Source organism: Triturus cristatus, chromosome 4_1 (assembly GCF_964204655.1).
Source record: "Triturus cristatus chromosome 4_1, aTriCri1.1, whole genome shotgun sequence".
Lineage (NCBI taxonomy): Eukaryota > Metazoa > Chordata > Amphibia > Caudata > Salamandridae > Triturus > Triturus cristatus.
In genome coordinates this window covers 872710369-872732048 of record NC_140585.1, presented here as the reverse complement: position 1 = coordinate 872732048, position 21680 = coordinate 872710369, and the positions used below count along the sequence as shown (strand labels likewise).

The 21680-nt window shown below is 44.4% G+C and overlaps 1 protein-coding gene across 4 annotated transcripts in view; it reads left to right on the top strand.

Moving 5' to 3' along the window:
• The window catches only part of PLXNA4 (plexin A4), a 1024340-nt gene extending 1003683 nt beyond the window's left edge, over positions 1-20657 (top strand). For all 4 annotated transcript variants that reach the window (XM_085653587.1, XM_085653590.1, XM_085653588.1 and 1 more), the window contains one exon: positions 16326-20657. In XM_085653587.1, the coding sequence (XP_085509713.1) occupies positions 16326-16421 (96 nt within the window). In that variant the 3' untranslated portion in view covers positions 16422-20657. The remainder of the gene's footprint in view (positions 1-16325) is intronic.
• Positions 20658-21680: the final 1023 nt, after the last annotated feature.

Sequence of the window (21680 nt, the reverse complement as noted above, 5' to 3'; positions counted from 1 at the left end):
ACAAATTGACTTACAAGTATAGAGAGAGTGTCTTTTGAGGTTGTGAGAACTTCATGGGGGTGAGACATTTAAAGGGCTTCTAAAAGCCCACCCATTCCAGCCCACGTTTGATTAGCATTTCCAACTAAACCATTTCTGTAGTAATGTGCTCAGAAGTTGGCTTGACATCATGCAACGCAACACAATCTTTCCATTTTGAGATAATGTTTCTTGGTTTTTTTTTCCTGTACCAACCAAAGTAAACATTGACATTACATGTTCTAATTGTCTTTAAGAAAGGCCAGAGTTACCTGCAGCAAAAGAGTACAGCTTCAGGTGGTGTCTGTCCTGAGCCCACCAATAACATTCTCCAGCAGATAAATTGTTCCATGATACTGGATGATATGAACAATCTTAAGTGATTTATCATGAAGAAACATTTCGAAAAAACATTGATACAAACAAATCTTGATGTCTTGTCATTTTAATATAGATCATAAAAAATATTTAACATTTTAAATAAATGAAAATTTCATAGTGATATTTTGGTGCATTGTTCCTCTAACCTGTGAATGGTGTCAAAGATGCACACTCTTAAAATGCAAGATACAGTCAGGCAGGGATGGACGTATATTATCAAAATAAAATAGCCTACAAGTCTTACTGTAAGTGTCAAAATTATCACCATCAAGTATCTAATTTTCTGTTGACATTAAGTTGAAAAAAAACTTCAGTCTATTTGATAAGTTTCATATTGTGGAGCTGTCCAGCAAAATTCGGCATATTATTGCTACTTTATTGATAATATTTGTATGCCTTTCTTACTTGTATAAATATAAATTAGATAATGAGAGTCTATGAATTTTATGTGCCCTTCATATCTGCTCAGTGACCTGTTTCTTGATTTGCTCATATTCGAGCCTCCTTGCACCATCTTTCCAATGTCCTGATCCTCTTATAACATTTACTCATTAGCAGTGGCGGCTGGTGACATTTGAAAGTGGTGGGGTGTAAAACAATTGTCGTACTTCACTGCGGCGAGCGAGCGTAGCCAGCGAGCCTGGACCAGCTACAGAGGGTACGGGGGTTCTTCCCCCGAGAAAAGTTTGAAATAAGAGTGGGCAAATGGTGCATTTTCCAGCAAACCAGAAGGTGTGAAGAACAGCTCAGTCAATACTACTGTTTAGAGTTGTGTGAGTTAAGAAACCTTATAGAAGATTGACACATATTGAGAATGCTCTGAGAATATGGAACTAAAATGAACAACAATTTACTGGTACTGCAGTAGCACAACTAGTCTTAATCATACTGGATAGAAGAAAATCTCGATTAAAGGAAATGTGACTTCAAGGAGGGGCAAGGTGTAATTGGAGAAGGAAAAGAAGAGTTGGATGACACAAGAGGAGCTTGTGAAGGAGGGACAGTAATGTTTAGACCGTCTTAGTTCTGAGCAACGCTCCTGACCAAAATGTGCATTTAAACTTCCACAAACCTTCCGTACGTTTCTCTGTAACGTGGCTTCGAAGCTTTTTCAGATTAGTTCTCACCAGTTTTACTGCCCCATTAAGCATTGGAGTGTACGGGATTGTGTTGTTGGAGTGTATACTTAGGTTTTACACATGCGATAACACTGGCAGTACCAATTAATTTGGGTAGTTTTGTACGGCCCTGTATGTTCGCTGCAGTGTTCCTATTTACTTGGATCAATAAAAGGCTGCAGTCCGATCTTCCTCTTTCCCAGGATTTGCTAGACATGAGTGCTTATGTGAATAGCCGAGTGTTTTTTTAAATGTGTTTTTACTTGTCGTTTGCAGTTTTATATAGCGCGAACTCGAGCCGAAGGAATCGGAGCGCTTTACCCGAGCACCAGTTAGTTATATTAATGTAAGAAGCCAGTAATGGGTGAAAGAGACAGGCTTTGTAAAAGTAGATGAGGGTAACTAAACTGAGGCGCCGTTTCAGTGCACGAGGTCAGCCATGGAAAATAAATAAGAGGCCACTGGAGTGCACGCGGTCAGTGATGTGGAAGGAGTGATAGTCTGCCAGAGTCTCAGAGGGCAGAACTCGAGGAGTCCATTTCAGCTGCAGTGAACACACATATGGCGCCAGGCCAAGAGGCCGCGTCATGCAGCACCTTAGTAAATGTAACACTCCTCATGTGTGCGCTTGTCCTTGCCTGCGCCAGCCTCCTGTGTGTTTGCTAGCTGTGCTTCCTTCGCACAGTCGCGGACAACAATACGCACACCTGGGAAAATTAAAAGAACTTTTTATTCCGTATGTTTATTTTCTGGGCTCGATCCCGGTATGAGAGCTTTCCCACGCAGACACTGCCACAACGGCACCTCTGCCAGGTGGAGCACGGGGCAGGCATGGAGGCTGAGTGTGGGGATCCCCTCCTCCCAACCACTGGACTTTGACACTATATGTACCTATCCCAAAACTCTTCCCTAGAGGTACCTTTATCCACCGTCTTTCTATTCTTCTATCTGCGTGTCTATATTTCTGTTAGCAGTCGCGGCCGGCAAAACAGGCGGGAGGGTTTGCACGAGGGGAGGGAAGTCACGCGCCGCTGCCTCAGCTCCTGCCGCGTTGCAAGCAACCTTCCCCCTCCTGCTCCCCTAAGCCAATCACAATACTGCAATGGCAGCGTTGTATTTGGTGAGGCGCAGCGGAGAGCGCCCCAGCCGGGTCATTTTCTCTATGTAGGCTGCATGCAGCAGCCTACATAGAGAAAAAGGGAGAGTGCGCATGACTGAGTTGGTCGGCCCTGGGGCCGACCAAACCGTCAGTACCCACAAAAGTGGGCAAAGCCACTGCCCCCCCCAACCAGGCACTCCAGGCACTTCTGCTTCTCGCAGTGCGAGAAGCAGAAACATAAAATGGTAGTTTTACCATTTTATGTTTCTGCCTTCTCGCACTGCGAGAAAGCAGTGGGGCGATGCCCCCACGCCCCAATGAAGGAGCCGCCACTGCTCATTAGACTTTACACCTCAGATTTAGTATCAGAATTTATAACTTTTATCAGTAGGAATCCAGGTGGAAAATACAGGCTCCATGTCCAGCAAGTTTCTTATTCATTAATCAATGTGTCATAATCGATCAGAATATTCTTGTACGCTTCACCAAGATGGTTTTGATATGAAGCCATAAGCACTTGCAAATAGAGTGTAGTGTTGACCTGTGCAGCCTGACTGCCACCCTTCACACAGACTATGATAACAACTAGAAAGAATCAACTCTCTTTGCCCAGGAGAAAGGCAATTTGTACTGAAGAGTACCAGGTGCAATCATTTCTAGCACTGATATACTAATATTTATTTTTCTCTTTTCATAACCCTTTACTGCTTTCACCTTTGATTGTTTGTTGTTTTCATCATGTTCTCCTTTAGCTCCAAGATTCATAACCCTTTACTGCTTTCACCTTTGATTGTTTGTTGTTTTTATCATGTTCTCCTTTAGCTCCAAGATCATTTTGGTGTCTTGTCCCTGTTCTCCACTCTCTATTGTTTTTAGCTTTGTGGTGGTTCTCCTTGCTTGTTTTATTGGCCTTCATAAATATCTGGCACTTTCGTTCTTTCTTACTTAGATTTTGTAAAGTGCAGCTATTCTTTATGATCCCCATTAATGTATGAGAGCATGCGACTGATGGACCTATTTGTGGATCCTTTGATAACACATTGTTCAATCGACAGCCCCTCCTAGTTTGAAAGTGACATCTGAAGAATTGTCAGCACTATTTTCATGCTCATCGCTCTCTCTGCTAGGAAAGTAGATGTTAACCATTGTTCTGAAGCTACCCTTCCCCGGGAAAATCAATCAAGGGTCTGCTGAGTAATCTTGGTTTTCCTTTGGGGTACTGTCCCCCTGAGGATTTAACAGGAACCGGAGCCTGTGAGACTGGTATCACTGAACAGTTGAATCCTTTTACCAAGATTCATTTCCTTCTGATGAAGGACCTAGAGTCTGAAATAGGGGGCACAAAGTTAGTCTATGATATTTCCCCAAGAAATCACTGATGAAAAAAACTAAGGTTTGACTGATGCCATTCAATAAAGGAGAATGAACTTTTAATTACACATTGAAATAAAAAGTTTAATGCCAGGATCAGCACTTTTAGCAGTGAATCTGGTTGACTGTTAGTCATTTGACCAACAGTAAGCTGCCTTGGGTGAAATGATTGAAACTTGAACAATAACCGAGAGGAACTTACCATACAGACCTACGTCTTGATTCAGAGCTTGTTGGAATCGAGGTGCCTTTTACCAACCAGATAGATAACGATCCCTTGAGGTACATTATCTATTGGGTGCAATAAATAGAGTCTACTATCAGTTTCGGGGGAACAACATGAATATTTTGATACTAACCACACACGAGTGCTCATGATACAGTAAATACAATACAGGTTTCACCTCTTTAATTCTGGTAGGTGAGATATGTGATGCACTCAGAAATTACTGGAATCAGTAAATACGACCCGAGACGTAATTATGAGCCCTGTACAAACAGGGGTTCACACAGTAGCTGGAAAACAACAACTCACTTGGGGTTTTTGAAAAAACATGACCCAGGCAAAAATGTACATAATTCTATCAAGTGAATTTTGGGAAAATCTAGTTCCAAAGGATGTGTGTATTAAAGAATATTAGATTTGTAACTTTGGAAGGATATAAAGGCTACTTTCCAAAGTGCCATGGGAGTCTTCTGAAAACGATTTTGTGGATAATTTATCTTGTTGTGTCTTTTAAATTACATTTTGTTATTAACTTTTGTAAGGCTTGTTATTATTTAAACACTGCAATACAAGCAACAACTTTAGGGATTCTCCTCCAAAAAATATTTGTAAAAGCTATTGGCAAATTGTGTATTTTTAGAGTACACTTGTTCAAACCTAGTAATGTTAAAATGATATATTTACTGGACTAGGATTAGAATCTAGGTCACCAGGTTTAAGCAGCTTAGCCAAAAGACTACAACTCACTACACTGCCAACCAGTGGCATCATAAACCAATGACATTTTACCTTTCAATGTATAGGTTTTTATACTGCACGAGTTAGCATACTCAAACAATCAATCGATCAATCAGGTGTCTTGTAGAGCTCGACTACTCACCCAAAGTGTCTTAAGGCACTTTGGGAGCTAGAGCTGCTGGTTCATTGAAGGTGCTGTGGTTCATTCGAAGAACCAGGTCTTAAAGTACTTCCTGAATTGAGGCAGTGACGGTGATTGCCTGAGGTGGAGAGGCAGGGTGTTCTAGGTTATTGCTGCGAGGTAGAAGAAGGATCTTCCTCTGACTGTGGTCTTGCGGATACGGCCAAACTTTTCAAGCTTCCATAATGCTCCCAGTGCGCACCCTTGCCAAATTCGCTGGACTCCTAGGTAGCACTTTAAAATTGTTCATAATGTTTATTAGAACACATTGTGAGCTTGTATAATTACCCAGCCAGAAAAGTTTTCTATAATGCCATCTATCACTGTGCAATTTTCCACATTCTCAAGTCAATGCAATTTGCAAACTTAACTTAGGCCAAATGGCAAATTAACATGATGCCCAATGAGTGTATTTTTCATGTTCATAATGAGTCAGCTAACTCAGGTTGTTAGGTTCCAAAAATGCTGCTATTATGAACACTTTATAAATGTCATAAAAGTGCAATCAGTAGATTAATTGTTGCTTCTCATAAACTGTGCCTTTGCGCAGTGGATGCTCCAATGTAACTCACCCTCAATGTTAAGTCAATGGGTGATAATAGGGAGAAACAGTAAAAGTTTGTAATACACCTTGAAGGTAATAACCAAGCGGTCTGTAGCAGCCGGTCTCTCTTGGCTAAAATATCACATTCTCTACACAGAAGCAGTCTTACTCTCTCCCATCTGATGCATCTCATTGGCTCCCACAGATGCTTCTGCGAGAAGCTTGCAGTTCCCTTTTGAGTGATCACAATTCACACTAGAGAGGTTTCAGTCTCACTTTCTTGAGCCCGCCCGTGGCCCTTGAAGATTTGTGCTTCTGCCTTGTGGGAACAATTGTTAGATTAACAACGAAAAAGACCGACTCTATGAAGGCTCCTAAAGCTCTCATTTACAACAAAAAATGTTTGTGCAGTGTAGTATTAAAAAGTGAACCTGAGGTTTAGCATTGCAGGCTACCAACATTTTAGGGTGCTAAGAGCAACACGCCATAAATGCTCTAGGGTGCCTGGACCTTTTTTATTAGGTGGCTGTGGTGGCTAGGTAACTGTTATGGTAGCCATAGTCAGTGCATATTGCTGATGTCAGTAAAAGGTAGATTCAATACATTGTTCTGCTATTACCCTGAAAGTGTTAATGAATGAAATACATTGTAAGGGAAGGGCTTCTGCTCTGCATTTGAATAGTCCAGTGACACCTGACAAAAGCAGTGGGACGGACTTTTTATTTTTTATTAATGCACTGCTCATTTTGTTCTAGGCACATAGAACGATTTTGTGTTTTAGGGTAAGGGCCTGCTGGTGTACACACTCCTTCATAGGCCGATCAGGATACACTTTGGGGGTTAATTGACCTATGTGACCGTTCCTTGTTGTTCACTCTCTGTAGGTTGTAAGGTCCTTTAGAGGTTGTGCCCATAGTTATTTCCACCGGATTACATATGTTTGTTAATATATGCAGAGGCTTCAGTTTTGTGTGTAAAACGTTCCTTTGCTTTCTTTAAGAAAGAACACAGATTGAACAGTTATTTATTGTTGGCTGATTCTTGCATTGATGAGTTCTGAGTCTCTTCTGAGTAAGTTGCTACCCTGAGAGTCACAGGCTAAAAATGGGCACTTGGTTTACAGTAAAGGGGACTAGGACACCAGAGGTGAACGACTCCAGTTGTTACTTTGGGGTTCAAATGCCTTCGGACTTCCCTAGGACATTCTGACCTGGATTTCTCATGAGGAGTCTAAAGTGGCATTTTGTACTTGGTGGAGTCCTTGAATGAGGCAATGAAGGCATCTAAGTACTGACTGAAATTCCAAAGCCTTCTAAGGTAATGCTGTTGTTTGAAATGCACTAATATGTAAGCAACTGACATCGTTGGACAAAATACAGCATTTGGTAAAGTCTGTTTAGGGAAATTTAGTTTATCTGCAAATGCACTTCATTCGTACAAAAGGGGTTGTGGTTTACAATGCGGAAGTTGACTTCCAGGCTTGGGACCTAAATGTTGGTCAAAAGGATTAGTCACTGTCCCTAAGAGAGAAAGGGTGCAGGGTACACTAGATTAAATTTCTGAACATTAGTTTATCCAATGTTATGGACATTTCCATTTGTGAATATTGGCAATAAAACACTAGACTACTTCCTAAATGTCAGCTGCTTAGTTCCTTATTTAGATGTATAATAAAATATTTTTATGCCGTTTCTCATTTTTAGAAGTCTGTGCACCAGGATGAAATATATTCACAATAGGGTTCTATCACCCATAAAAGGGTTATGAGTTTAATTCGTAAAAGATCTGCCTTTTGAAGGATTAGTACCACAACATCCATTCACCCAAGAAAGGTGTTCTATTTATCCTATTTCTTTGCTGATTTTTATCCCCACATACTTAGTACCTACCTTTGTTCAGTGACCCCAGAAATAGCAAGCTACATTTTGCAGAAATATGCGCCCTGCAGCAATTATAATGATCATGCAAACATAATGAAGATGCTAATAACCGAGGCAACATAATTAGCAACGCTATTCAGAGATAGCCTGCTTCATGTTCTGGAAAGAAATGAATACCACATATGGTGGAAATTACAGGGAAGTTATAATTAATATATTGAGTAACTTAAATACTGTAATTACTGAGAAGTCAAATCCTTGGAGACAAAAATATTTCTCTTTGTCATGAGCGTTGCCTGTGTGTCAACAATGAAAAACATGTAATTGGTGCTTGTGTAGGAGATGCACAGTAGACAGCACAGGAGCGCATAGAGGTCTTAAGGCTGCATGTCACTATAAGGCACTTTTTGTAGGACAGGGTTTTGATGGCTTCAGACATGGCGCATTTATGCTGTGCTGCTTTGCATTAGAATTGCAGTCATTTTTCTGTCTAAGTAGCAAAGGCCCTTTCATCACTAATTTTCATCACTAGGTCTTGATTGCAGGCAGCCCACGTAAGAGGTGATAATTATCACACCCACCAATATCCGACATTGAGGTGCACTGGATGCAGTAACTACCACCCATTCTGACTTACTGGGGCATAAGATGCAGTTTTTGTTGATTGCTGCACCAAAATCTTCATGGTGTGGTAAATATCGTGCCTTTTCCCTGTGTGAGATTACAGCCGGTTTTCTCCCAATATTTAACAAAGGGTGTGAACTTTATCTCACCTGATAATTACCGGGTGCAATAAACAGCTCATCAGTTATAATTGCGATTCTGGGTAAACAGGTGAGCCACCTGTAATTAGGCCCCTGTGTGATAATTAGGGCTCCATCTTTATGGCATTTTTTTTTTTTTAACATTTCCATTTTTATTTATCTATGTTTTCATCTTCTTGGTATTTAAAGACACCTTATTTGTTAGTGAGACAATTGGTTACCACTAGGGTTTGTACACATTTATCTGATAAATGTACCCTTTGCAGGATATTTGTACAAGATGTACAAGGTAGGTGACTCCTCCTTTTGGTGATAATGCGCATGGACATCGTAGGATATTTGTACAAGATGTCGCTCTATACAAAACAATGATCATTACAGTCCTACCATGTGATGCTGATATTTTTGCTAACCGTTTTTAAATTGAACTCCCTGGCCTATCAGTATGCACAACATCTGTCTTGTCGGGCATAAGTGACAGAAAAGAGAGAGACAGATCAATTTCTGTTTTAAAATAATAAGCAGAGAAAAGGAAACAAAGTATTGCTTTATTTTTATGTGTAAAAATGAGAAAAAGATATTTGAGCCCTAATCATAATGCACTAAGGCGCCCCTACTGTTGCAGTATCAAGTGGTAAAGAACACCTCACAACAGACCCCAGTTCAATTTCCAAATTAGGGATACAGTCTTAATAAATACAAAATGATGTTTCTGTTTAGATTGAATCATTTGATTGTTACTTGCAAAAACAAAGTGGCGATAAGCGACAGTGGTTGAAAAATACAAAATGTATGCCAATATTCTATAATAAACACATGGTTATCTGTGAAAGCTGACTTACAATGTACAAACAATTTAAAATGAGGTGCAGTTGATGTCTTTACTCAGAAGCTGAAAGAGGTCGTCCCGCCCCCACAATGGAAGGCTAGCCTGTTATGTTGTCCATCCTTCCCAGTCCCATATAGTAAATGCGACTGAGTTTGATAATAGTAATGCCCACAATGTACAGAGTTACAAAACAAAAAATGTGCTGTAGCCAGCACAATATAAAAAAGGGTATACATACCTTTCAATGAATACAGAATGCACAGAGTGCCAAAGTAAGCCCAGGTGGGGCTTGTGTGTGTTTTCTATCAGTTAATTTTTGAGAGTGGATAATGACTCCAGTGTTGATGAGATTCTGTAGTAGGGGATCTCTGTGTATAGTCATAATCTAGTGAATAGTCCCGCCCATGTGCGTGGACCCCGGAGCAATAAAAAATAATCTCTAAAAGGTGACAAATCATGCAGACCTGCATACACCTTTAAGAGAGAATTTAATTTAAAGACAGATAATGCAGCCTATACCCACAGGCTACACTGTCCAGTACTTCAACTAGAATTCCACCAACATCCACAAACAGCACTGCCTGTCTAGTTTTTCTTCCCATAGGAAAAAACCCTGCCTCTACCAGCAAAAGCCTCTGGAATGATAGAGAGGAAGGAGTGGACAGACAAGCCCCATAGGCTGCCATTATGTGGCTTTAAACAGGATACTGTGCCTTTAAGAAAACTTTCCAGGTTTCCAGAACTTTCCCCAGTATCCCAGAATGCCCAGCAGGTCCCATTTACTTTCAGTTCTTTTTTCCGGCTCCTGCTAGCAGGACCCTGGAGCATTGAGCTCTCCCCTTTTCAAGGGTTTTTTGGAGATTTTGTCAATTTTTGTCACTTTTTCAAGTGCTTAGTAGCTGGTACTGTCAACAAGCCTGGCTTGTTCGACAAGTGCCCGGAATGTGGTAGAAAGAAGGCTAAAACTGACCCACACGAGGTGTGTATAGGTTGCCTTCCCCAGTCCAACGTGCCTGAAGACTGTACCATCTGCCACTCGTTCTCAGCCAGGACCCTGAGGGACAGAATGAAAATCAGGCTTCAAGTTCTGGAGGAGAGAAGACTGAAGGCACCAGGTGGGTCTGGAGGGGCTGATTTGGCCCATACTGAGGCCTCTGGGAGGCTCCCCAGGGGCAGGAAGACAAGTAAGCGCTCCCACTCCCCGTCGACGCCGAGGGCGTCGACGGCGACGTCGAGGAGGATGACCACCGTCTGTTCGCCGTCTCCCCAGGGCTCTGGGGAGAAGCGGCGTCGACGATCGCCGTCGAGGGACCTGAATAGGCCGCCGTCGACTACATCGGCATCGTCGGCGACGACGCCGTCTTCGGCGCCGTCCAGCAGTCGGCGTCGAGATCGGACCCGGCGTCGGCGCTCACCGTCGAGGGGAGATCGCCGTTCGCCGTCGATGAAGAGGAGACGGTCGACGTCGCCGCCGAAGAGGAGATCGACGTCGAGACGGTCGAGGAGATCGACGTCAAGGCACAGGTCGCCGCCGAGGCACAGGTCGCCGTCGAGGCACAGGTCGCCGTCGAGGCGGAGGTCGCCGTCGAGGCGGAGGTCGCCGTCGAGGCGAAGGTCGCCGTCGAGGCGAAGATCGACGTCGAGGAGAAGATCGACGTCGAGGAGAAGATCGACGTCGAGGAAGAGAGAGTCACCGGAATCGGTGTACTCTGTGGTGTATACGCCTCCTCGGATGCCGCCGTCACCGCCTCCTCTCCCACCTCCTCCGACTCCTCCTCCACCACCACCACCAACGCCGCCTCCTCCACCTCCACCACCGCCACCTCCACCGCCACCACCGCCTCCACAGCCGCGGACACTGCCTCCGCCGCCCCCACCTCGGTCACTGCCACGCACTCCAGTGGGACCGCCGCCGATTCCCCCGCGGTCGGTTTCCCTTCCGAGGTACCCGACTCCGCCGCAGGGGAACCCGAAGCCACGACGCCCGCGGTCGCCGGGACCGGCTAGACCGACGGACAGGCCGAAGCCGAAGAGGTCGCGCTCCCGCTCTCACAGGAGGAGAAGGTCACGGAGCCGTGGACGGTCATCGTCGGACTCAGGACGACGCCGTAGGAGGCACAGGTCCAGGTCGCACACGCGCTCCTCGACCAGAGACTTTTCCCCGATGCTGTCGGACTCACCGGGGACTAGGGTTTCTCCGGTGGACGACTTGGTCTCTTTCCAAGAGGTGCTGTTGAGAGGGGCAGCAAAGTTGGGTATCACGGTGACGGTTCCAACACCTACGACGTCCGTGATATTCGAGACACTTCATAAGAAACATCTGTCTCGCCCTCTACTGCCTCTTGTACCAGGACTGGTGGAACCCGCGTTGGAGCTGTTCCTCACTCCCGCGATGACGAAGGCCGCCCCCTCCAGGCTCATGAAAAAGTACAGGGCCCCGGAGTCGGACCCTACCTTTTTGAGAGTGGACCCGAAGCCGGATTCGGTCATCGTGACGGTGGCGAGGAAACAACATGCGACCGCCCCTTCGTCGACGGTCCCGCCTGACAAGGAAAGCCGCTGGCTGGACTCTGCGGGCAGGAAGGTGTGTGGTACCGCCGCCACTACCATGAAGGCGGCGAGTGCAGGGGCTTTGTTGGGCCGTTACGACCGGGCCCTGTGGGAGTCCCTGCAGCAGTATGCGGACCTGCTGCCCCGGGACAAGAAGGAGGACTTCTTGGAGACAGTGCGCGGAGGCATGCTGGTTTCTAATCAGGTGATCGGCGCAGCGGCGGATGTATCCTTGCTGGCCGCCCACGCCTACTGTCATGGCGTTCACCAGAGGCGGCATTCGTGGCTGCGCCTGACGTCCCTCAAGCCAGAGGCGCAGCAAAGAGTGGCCAACCTGCCCTTCTCGGGGGAAACCCTGTTCGGGAAACATGCGGACGATGAGATGGCCCGCATGAAGGCGGAGGCGGAAACCCTGACGGCCGTTGGGTTGGAGAAGGCCGAGAAGAAGAAGCGCCCGTTCCAGAGGCGGTTCGGGTCTTTGGGCAGAGGGCGTGGGCAGGGTTCGGGACAGCAGCAGCAACAACAGCAGCAGTTCAAGCCCTTCCAGAAGCGCCAGAGGGGTAGAGGAGGCCAGCAGGCTACTACCACTACCAAGGGCCCGGCCGGGTCTCGGCCCTGAGCGGCTACTTCCCCCTCAACCGTTACCCACTCCAGTGGGGGGAAGCATTCAATTTTTTCCGGCAGAGTGGAGAAAAATTACTCAGGACAAGTGGGTGCTGAATATTGTTTGCAATGGATACAGTCTTCGGTTTATCAGCCCGCCTCCAGAGATTCCGCCGGTCAGCTCTCGATTCCAGCTGAGAGAGCTCCAGGCGGAGGCAGACATCTTGTTGAGAAAGAAGGCGGTAGAAGAGGTACCTCTGTCTCAAAGGGGAAGAGGTCTGTACTCTCGGTTCTTCCTCGTTCACAAGAAGGACAAGAACGAGTTCAGGCCCATTCTGGATTTGCGACAGGCAAACAAATGGATTCGCAGAGAGAAGTTTCGCATGCTATCGTTGCACCAGATTTACCCTCAGCTGCAACGGGGAGACTGGCTCTGTGCCATAGATCTACAGGATGCGTACTTCCATGTGCCCATAGCGAAGAAGCACAGGAAGTTCCTGCGATTCCAAGTCGGCGCCAATCACTATCAATACACAGTACTGCCATTCGGCCTAAAGTCTGCTCCCAGGACCTTCTCGAAGTGCATGGCGGTGGTGGCGGCACACCTGCGGAGGAACAAGGTGTTTGTCTACCCGTATCTGGACGATTGGCTGATCAAGGCTTCATCCTTCTCGGAAGCACAATATCACTTCCGATGGACGTGCGCTCTCTTACACAAGCTGGGGTTACACGTCAACATGTCCAAATCGGTCACGACTCCGGTCCAGTGCATACAGTACCTGGGGGCCTCCATCGATACGCGGTCAGCAAGCGTGTCTCCTTCGGAGGAGAGACGGTTATCACTCCTTCGGAAGGCTCAGGACCTCAGGACTGCTCCATCGACGACAGTGAGGAAGGTGTCTTCTCTACTGGGATCGATGGCCTCCTGTATCTTCCTCACGCACGGCTACACATGAGACCACTGCAGGAGTGCTTGGAGGATCAGTGGGATCAGAGGACAGGCTCTTGGGACGACAAGATACGACTGTCGCTGCATGCTCTTCAGTCTCTGAAGTGGTGGTGTTCGGCGGAAAACCTCCTCAAGGGGGTTCCCTTCCACAAGGACATTCCCACGACGAGTGTAGTGACGGATGCTTCTCTCCAGGGCTGGGGAGCGCATTCCGGGGACTTGCAGATTCAAGGAAAGTGGTCTCCTCTGGAATCGACGTACCACATCAATTTCCTGGAACTCAGATCTGTCTTCCTGGCACTGAAGGCCTTCCTTCCGTCCTTCCAGACCAACTCGCTGCTGATACAGACGGACAATACAACCACGATGTATTACCTCAACAAGCAGGGGGGGGGTCGAGATCGCGCACTCTGTCGCAGGAGGCGCAGGTGATCTGGCGCTGGCTGCTGGCCCGAGGACTGACGATTACGGCCACGCATCTGCCAGGGGTGCAGAATGCTCAGGCGGACGCCTTGAGCAGGCTGATTCAGGAAAACCACGAATGGGTCATAAACGACGAAGTACTAGGAGAAGTCTTCGCAAGGTGGGGGACTCCAGACATAGATCTGTTCGCCACCGCCGAAAACAGCAAATGCCGAGACTTCGCATCCAGGTACTACCAGCGGGGGACGCTGGGGAATGCGCTATGGATCGATTGGTCGAACAGCTTTCTGTACGCTTTTCCACCCATTCCCCTGATTCCGGCAGTGCTCATCAAGCTGTCCCAGTCCAGGGCGCGGATGATCCTGATCGCCCCGGAGTGGCCCAGGCAGTGGTGGTTCACGGACCTACTTCACCGATCTCTCCTTCCTCACATGCGGTTGCCGTGCAGGCCGGACCTTCTCACGAAGTTCGGGGGCGGATGGTGCACCCCAACCTCTCGTCTTTGAGTTTGGCGGCATGGCTCCTGAAATAGTGCAATATGGCCATCTGAATCTACCAGACGATTGTATGGACATTCTGAAGGAGTCTAAGCGACCTTCCACTAGGACATCCTATGCTTACAAGTGGAAGAGGTTCTGTATCTGGTGTAAGTCCAAGAACTTTGATCCGACAACATGTAAGGAAGATGTCATCCTTCCATACCTTTTACATCTGGCGCAGTCTGGCCTTAATTTCCATTCCATTAAGGTTCATCTGGCTGCTTTGACTGCTTACAGGAAATGCCCTTCACAGACTTCCTTCTTTCAGATCCCTGTGGTCAAGGATTTTTTGGAAGGCTTGAAGAAAGTGTTTCCTCCCGTCAGACTTCCCTCGCCTTCCTGGGACTTGAATGTGGTGCTGTCCAGACTGATGAAGGAGCCTTTTGAACCCATTCACAAGGCTTCATTGCAGCACCTATCCTGGAAGGCGGCGTTCCTAGTGGCCATTACATCGGCCCGCAGGGTGAGTGAACTTCAGGCATTATGTTGTCAAGAACCTTATACTGTATTTCATGCTGCTAAGGTTGTGATGCGTACTCACCCTAAATTTCTTCCTAAGGGTATCTCTGATTTTCATGTCAACCAGACCATAACTTTACCTACGTTCTTTCAGAATCCCTCTTCGCCAGCGGAAAGGTCTCTCCATTCCCTGGATGTTCGGAGGGTGTTGAAATTTTATCTGGATAAGACCAAGGATATTCGTAGGTCTGACCAATTGTTTGTTAATTATGGCTCAGTCAGGACTGGTCTTGCGACCTCTAAGCAGTCCATTTCTCGGTGGATTGTGTCCTGCATACAATTATGTTATCAAAAGGCTAATAAGACCTTAGGGGGTAAACCTAAGGCTCATTCCACCAGGGGCAAAGCTGCCACGGCGGCTTTGCTGCGTAATGTTCCGATTGCGGAAATCTGCAAGGCGGCCACTTGGAAGTCGGTCTATACCTTTGCTGCGCATTACTGTCTGGACACGGATGCCAGGGCAGATGCTCAGGTTGGGCAGGCTTCGCTGCGAAATTTGTTCGCACAGTAGTGGTAGTGTCTTGTGTGTTCTCCACCGCTTTTGTTGTGTCGGGATGGGCTTGCCATTCTATTCACTAGATTATGACTATACATAGAGATCCCCTACTACAGAAGGAGTAGTTTCTTTTCTGTAACTCCAGTTCTGTAGTAGGGGTATCTCTGTTATAGTCATAAGCGCCCGCCCTCCTCCCCGGTGGAGAGATACTTATTCATATGTAGAATGCTACAGGTCTGGCGTGCTACGCCTTCAAAAAGAACTGAAAGTAAATGGGACCTGCTGGGCATTCTGGGATACTGGGGAAAGTTCTGGAAACCTGGAAAGTTTTCTTAAAGGCACAGTATCCTGTTTTAAGCCACATAATGGCAGCCTATGGGGCTTGTCTGTCCACTCCTTCCTCTCTATCATTCCAGAGGCTTTTGCTGGTAGAGGCAGGGTTTTTTCCTATGGGAAGAAAAACTAGACAGGCAGTGCTGTTTGTGGATGTTGGTGGAATTCTAGTTGAAGTACTGGACAGTGTAGCCTGTGGGTATAGGCTGCATTATCTGTCTTTAAATTAAATTCTCTCTTAAAGGTGTATGCAGGTCTGCATGATTTGTCACCTTTTAGAGATTATTTTTTATTGCTCCGGGGTCCACGCACATGGGCGGGACTATTCACTAGATTATGACTATAACAGAGATACCCCTACTACAGAACTGGAGTTACAGAAAAGAAACTACTCCTTCTCTGGTGACATCTCTCAAACCCTAGCCTGACCATAGATATTGCATTGTGATGTATTGTTCTTTAAAGATGTGACTTTCCATCGCTTTCCTAATTTGGAGCAGTCTTGTTTGGGGGGGAGGGGGAGGTGGTCCTGATAAATATGAGGATGTTGTTTCAGATCCTGAGTGCATAGCTGCGTGGCTAAAGTAGATGATGAAAGTCTGATTATTTGCGTGTAGTACATACCAACATCATGACCCATGCCTCCACCTCCATATTGTTTAATCATTTACACAATTCCTTAGATCACTCTTCTGCTATGACACTTTGCTATGTATGATCAAACTTTCCAAGTACTAACAGCTTTTCTTTTGTATTCCCAACAGATCCTTACTGCCTTGGACCAAGATGGCCAGGCTGGAAAACAAAAACTTGCCTGCAAACTTGAAGAAGTCATTGGGCTCATGCGCATAGACAGCTGAAAATTGTCCTTCCAGGGTACCCTGGGAGTGATAAACCAAGCCGTGCCTCAGTCAAGATCATCATCTTTACCAAGTGCCAGCTTTGATAGGCTGGAAGCAGAGCTCCGCCCTCGATCCGCTCTTCCCTTTCTCCCTGTGGAAAAACACTGGTAGCTTCCAGAAGGTCCACAGAGGAAGGTTGACTTCGAGACGCAAAGACATTCAGGTGGAGGTCTCGGGTCACAGGTCCCAAGTCGTCTCATAATCAGTATCAGAAAGGGAAACCAGAAGGTGTAATCTGCCGTGTTGCTTGCCGCTTCCTTTGCCATCTCCTGGCATGATTGAAATTTAAATTCAGTATTATGGGATCATAAATAGGAAACAAATAACAGTTTTCAGTGGTGGGAGTGAAGCCTTTTCTTCTGGTAAAACAAGACAGCTTTAGGTGACCAGATCAGGTGATTTCTCCTGCGTCTCCCTAATTGTTATGAAGAGCAGAAAGCTTCAATAGTTGGAAATAATGGCGACACTCAATATAAAGGCTTTTCAGGCACCCCTTCATCCATTTAGCTTTATCTGGACAATCTGTGGCTGAAGCATTTCACGTTGCTTTCAGGTGGACAAAGAAACAAGCACATAGGTCAAGAATAAATGATCCAGATTCTGGTCAACTCAGTAGTTCAACCTTACAGTTTCATGTACAGTTGTTTTTGATGATCCTGGAGCAAAATCCGTCCGACATTCCTCTTGCAAACAAACATGTTCCTTTTCAAATATTGATATACCATTTCCTAAATGAAAGTTTACCCTGTTATGGATACATCTTCTGTTTTCTAGGAGTGAGCTGAAACATGGCTGCAGGAAGGCATACTTTGGCATACATTGTAAGATCATGAATTGGTAGTTTGCAGTCTCCATTGTCATGCCACTGGGCATAAAATATATGAAAATGACTTACTCTCCAAAACTGGAACAATGAGATCCTGCAGCAAACTGGTTGCCTTTTGCAGTCAACATTTGAGAGCATGTTACAGTGCTATCTGGTCATTACTCAAACCTACCCCAGTCTGCTGTTTCAGTGATTTGCAGTAGAAAAGTTCTGGCTCATCATAAAGAGGATTTTCCAAAGGATCAAGCCTCTCATGGAAAAAGCATGCTAGCAAATTTGTAAGAATCAAAAGTATTTCACAATGAATCATTTTCAAACTTTTTTATTGTCTGATGAAACTGGTTCCAGAGCACAAGAAAAAAACAAAGAGAACAAAGAAATCAGCACAATTTGGAAAGAAGGCAGTCAAAATAATGGTGTCCTCAGATGACGGTGACAGGAAATCCTTATGGGGTTGATTCAAGCATTATGGTTTTCATAGCGATAGTTGTTCTCATGTCCAGGGTCTAAAGCAGCCAAACTGTTTCTCTATATGGAATTATGAATGTCAGCAGAGAGTGCTTATTCATGCTGTAACTGGTCAAACCTCAACACCTGGATCGTGATTCCACTGGTTGTTCTACCTGAATATGCTGCACTCTGTAAGAGAGTGCTTTGTGTTAAATGGTTTTAAATCCCACAAAAGACATCCATTGTTTTTAAGCCTGTTAATACCTCGTCAATTAAATAAAACCTCGAATTTCCGAATAAGACGGTCTTCGCCAACTGATCTTTTGCTGCTCCTCATCTACCAAACAATTCAATATTAGCCTGTAGAATGGAAGCTACCAACATTAAGACAAGATCCTATCTTGAGCACCTCCAAGGGACCAGCTTGACTTCTATGCTGCCATTTTGTTTTCTGCTGAGTTGATTAATTTGTTTGACATCTGATCAATTCAATATGCACCTTATGTGGACACTTCAACCAAGGGACTAGGTGAAGAGCATACATATATGGATTCAGAGTTTTAACGAGGAACAATGCTGGCCAGCAGAGCTGTATATCTTAGAAAATAGGTGCAGATACAAAAATAAATAAAAACCAAAGGTTTCGAAGATGCAAGTGCCACAATGAGAAATGGGTCATATTTTCTTTACTTTCTCTAGAGGTTAGGATCACGACGACAAGCTGGCTGAAAGTGTGACTTGTGCTCCCCTGGCATTGGATCTTTGCACATAGGTAAAAAAAGACTTACAGAAAGAAAACTAAATTAAAAGTGTGATTTGCACAACTGCAGAAAGAAAGAGACTAAACAGAGAGAAATTGCAACAGTTCCCTAAACGTTTATTTTTCAATTATTGTGAATTGTTACTACTGTCATTATTGTTGTTACTTTCTCCAGCCGGTACATCATTATTCTTTTTTTTTTCAAGAATCTTAGAACTGAACACCTCAGAGAACTTAACAAAAAGTTGAAAACTAAATAATAATCATTTCCACATTGAGCATTGGGCGCTTTAAAGCTTTCCCACTGTCCTCCCACTGCTGTTTTTGTTTTTTGTTTTTCTTTTGAATTCTCTCGTTGTTCCCTTTTGCCTTGAAATCTGCCTGATTTGTGCTGTGAGTGTGTGGAGTTCTCCTTATGGATTCCCTGAGAGAGAACTTTGGCTTCCCATGACCTTTATTTTATTATTATTATTATTATTATTTTTTTTAATAAAAGCGCATGTTAATACAAATTAAACCCGGGAAGTTAAGCAAACAAAAACGCCTTGAAGATGTGTATGTGGTTGCTTTTTACTTACTTTCTCTTTCTTGATTTTCCATTGTTCTTTTTTAAGAGAATTGTTGTATTTCTGTTTGCCTGGAAGCATCGATCTGAGTGGTCTGTCATGTAATTATAATCTCCTTGAAGGTGGAACCTTTATCTAGCACTTTGAGGGTCTGGGCTATCCTGGACCAGCTGAAACAGGGAATACATTGAGGTCAAATCATTATCGGTGCTGCACCATATACTGTTTTCTCTAGCTTGAGGACTGATGTCACTCTATTTTTAGAAAGAGGTATAATGGCATTACTCTAATGGAAGGAATTAAAATGTTGCTCTCAAAGTTAACAAACCTCAGATGTTTTTGTTAACATCACAGACCTTCACCCGTGGTCTTGTATTTTTGCAGAAAAGTTTGATTGACAGAATTTTCCCTTTAATATTTCTTCTTTAAAAAACATAAATCATTCATCCACTAAAAAATTAGATTTTGTGGGTATGTTTTTCCCCAAACAGACACAAACAAAACATACCCCTTAAGGAGATACTATCATGTGAAAATGTTTGCCCTTTGTACATGAGCATTTTGTTGTTTAACATATGTTCGTAAAAAGATCTGTTAATAGAATAAGCATTTTTTATCATGCCTCCAGCACAGAAGAAGATTGCGCAGAATGTAAAAAAAAAGAAATGTGAATGTTAGTCAGGCACTATAATAGGTGGTAATTTTTTTTTACAGCCTTATTTTGGAATAGCCTTTTACTGCCTGTTGACACCGTGTACTCTACAGCTACTGAATGGCCGTTAAATAGGGCAACTAAAGCAGAAAGGATTGGACCTTGGCAGAGATTTATAATCTCAATACACAAAGGCATGGAAAGTAGATCTTCTCTATAAGATATTGGCGCATTGTATTCTGTTTACAGTTCTAAAAACATCCTAGGTTGTGTTTAAAAGTGGAATGTACCCAGGAATCAGTAATTTTCAAAGTTAATGCTGTAGCATAACACTGCCCATTTCTTCTGTCATTGAAACAAAGGTATTGGTATCTGGTTGCTATCACTGTCTTCCCTAAGTGTTTATCTCTGGACATTTTCATCACTATGTCAAAAATGTTTATATTATTGGCCAATATCACCCTAAATAGCCATGTCAATCTTCACTCCATGGAACCATGGCAGGCAGGTATTTCTACTCATTTTAATGAAGGTATTCCTTCACAATACCATTGGTACTGGCTGCTGTCCCAGTCTACAGTCCAACAAGGCACTTAGCTAAATCTTAAGTGATTGCCCGTTGATGTTCAAGAAAGAAAGGGCAGTAGATGCATTAATACAGATACATGGACCGAAATGTCTGCAGCGCTTTGAGTCTTTTATATTCTTGAGTGTTGATGCTCAACATTTCCATTCAAATAAACACAATTGCTCTCATTTCATGATATGCATTGTTTACCTATTTTGCTCTAGTTCAGTTTAACCTTAAAACAGTCTATCTTCTATCTTCCAACGTTTTGGTCTAATTGGAGCTGTTGACCCAGGCAAAAATGGTTCTGTCGGGAGACAACAATTACATTGCTGATAAAGACGAATCTTGTTGTGAACACTTTATAAAACTCTCTGCGTAACCAATATGCCAGAGAGTACAAGTGGGCTAAATCACAGCGCGCAACAACATGAATATTGGAAAACAACAATACAACAGGAAACTCCAATTTGCTTGCAAAAAATTATTATTATTTGTTTTTTTCAAATTTTCACAAACCATTTCTAAAAACACACTTTTCAAGGGCTGTCAAAGTGAGGCGCAAGTGTTAAGTGACCAGTGTTTTAAAGATGAAACGGGTGCCCAGTGCTGGTAGTGCAGTGCATATATACAAGAGTGAAGCTATATACAAGTATATACAAGAGGATGAATGGTCAGAACAGCAACGAAGACAATATCTCTAGTTGTGGCAGAGAAGCTCAATACTATACACCAAGAGATTTGTTAATGCTGAACCATGTGTTATCATCGATGTTTCGACCCTTAGGATGTGTTAGTATGGTGTCATAGCGGGTCTTCTTCAGGACAAAAGGACAGCCCAGCAAGTGGGATGTATCCCAAGGTCGTCCCTCGCTGAGTGGAAGACTGCTGAATGAGAAGCACAAACACCCACGGACTTATTGCCTGGATGTTCTTTGAATTATCTCTAGTTTCATTGTTTCCCTACAAACTCGACATAGGGCAAGACAAATTATTCTTTTAACCTCATCTCAAGAGATCTTTCTGGCATCCTCCACTCAGCGAGGGACGACCTTGGGATACCTCCCACTTGCTGGGCTGTCCTTTTGTCCTGAAGAAGACCCGCTATAACACCATACTAACGCATCATAAGGGTCTTTCGTCAACGAAAACACATGGTTCAGCATTAACAAATCCCTTGGTGTATAGTATTGAGCTTCTCTGCCACAACCAGAGATATTGTCTTCGTTGCTGTTCTGACCATTCATCACCTTGTATATACTTGTATAAAGCTTCACTCTTGTATATATGCACTGCACTACCAGCACTGAGCACCCGTGTCACTTTAAAACACTGGTCACTTCACAATTGCGCCTCACTTTGACAGCCCTTGAAAAATGTGTTTTTAGAAATGGT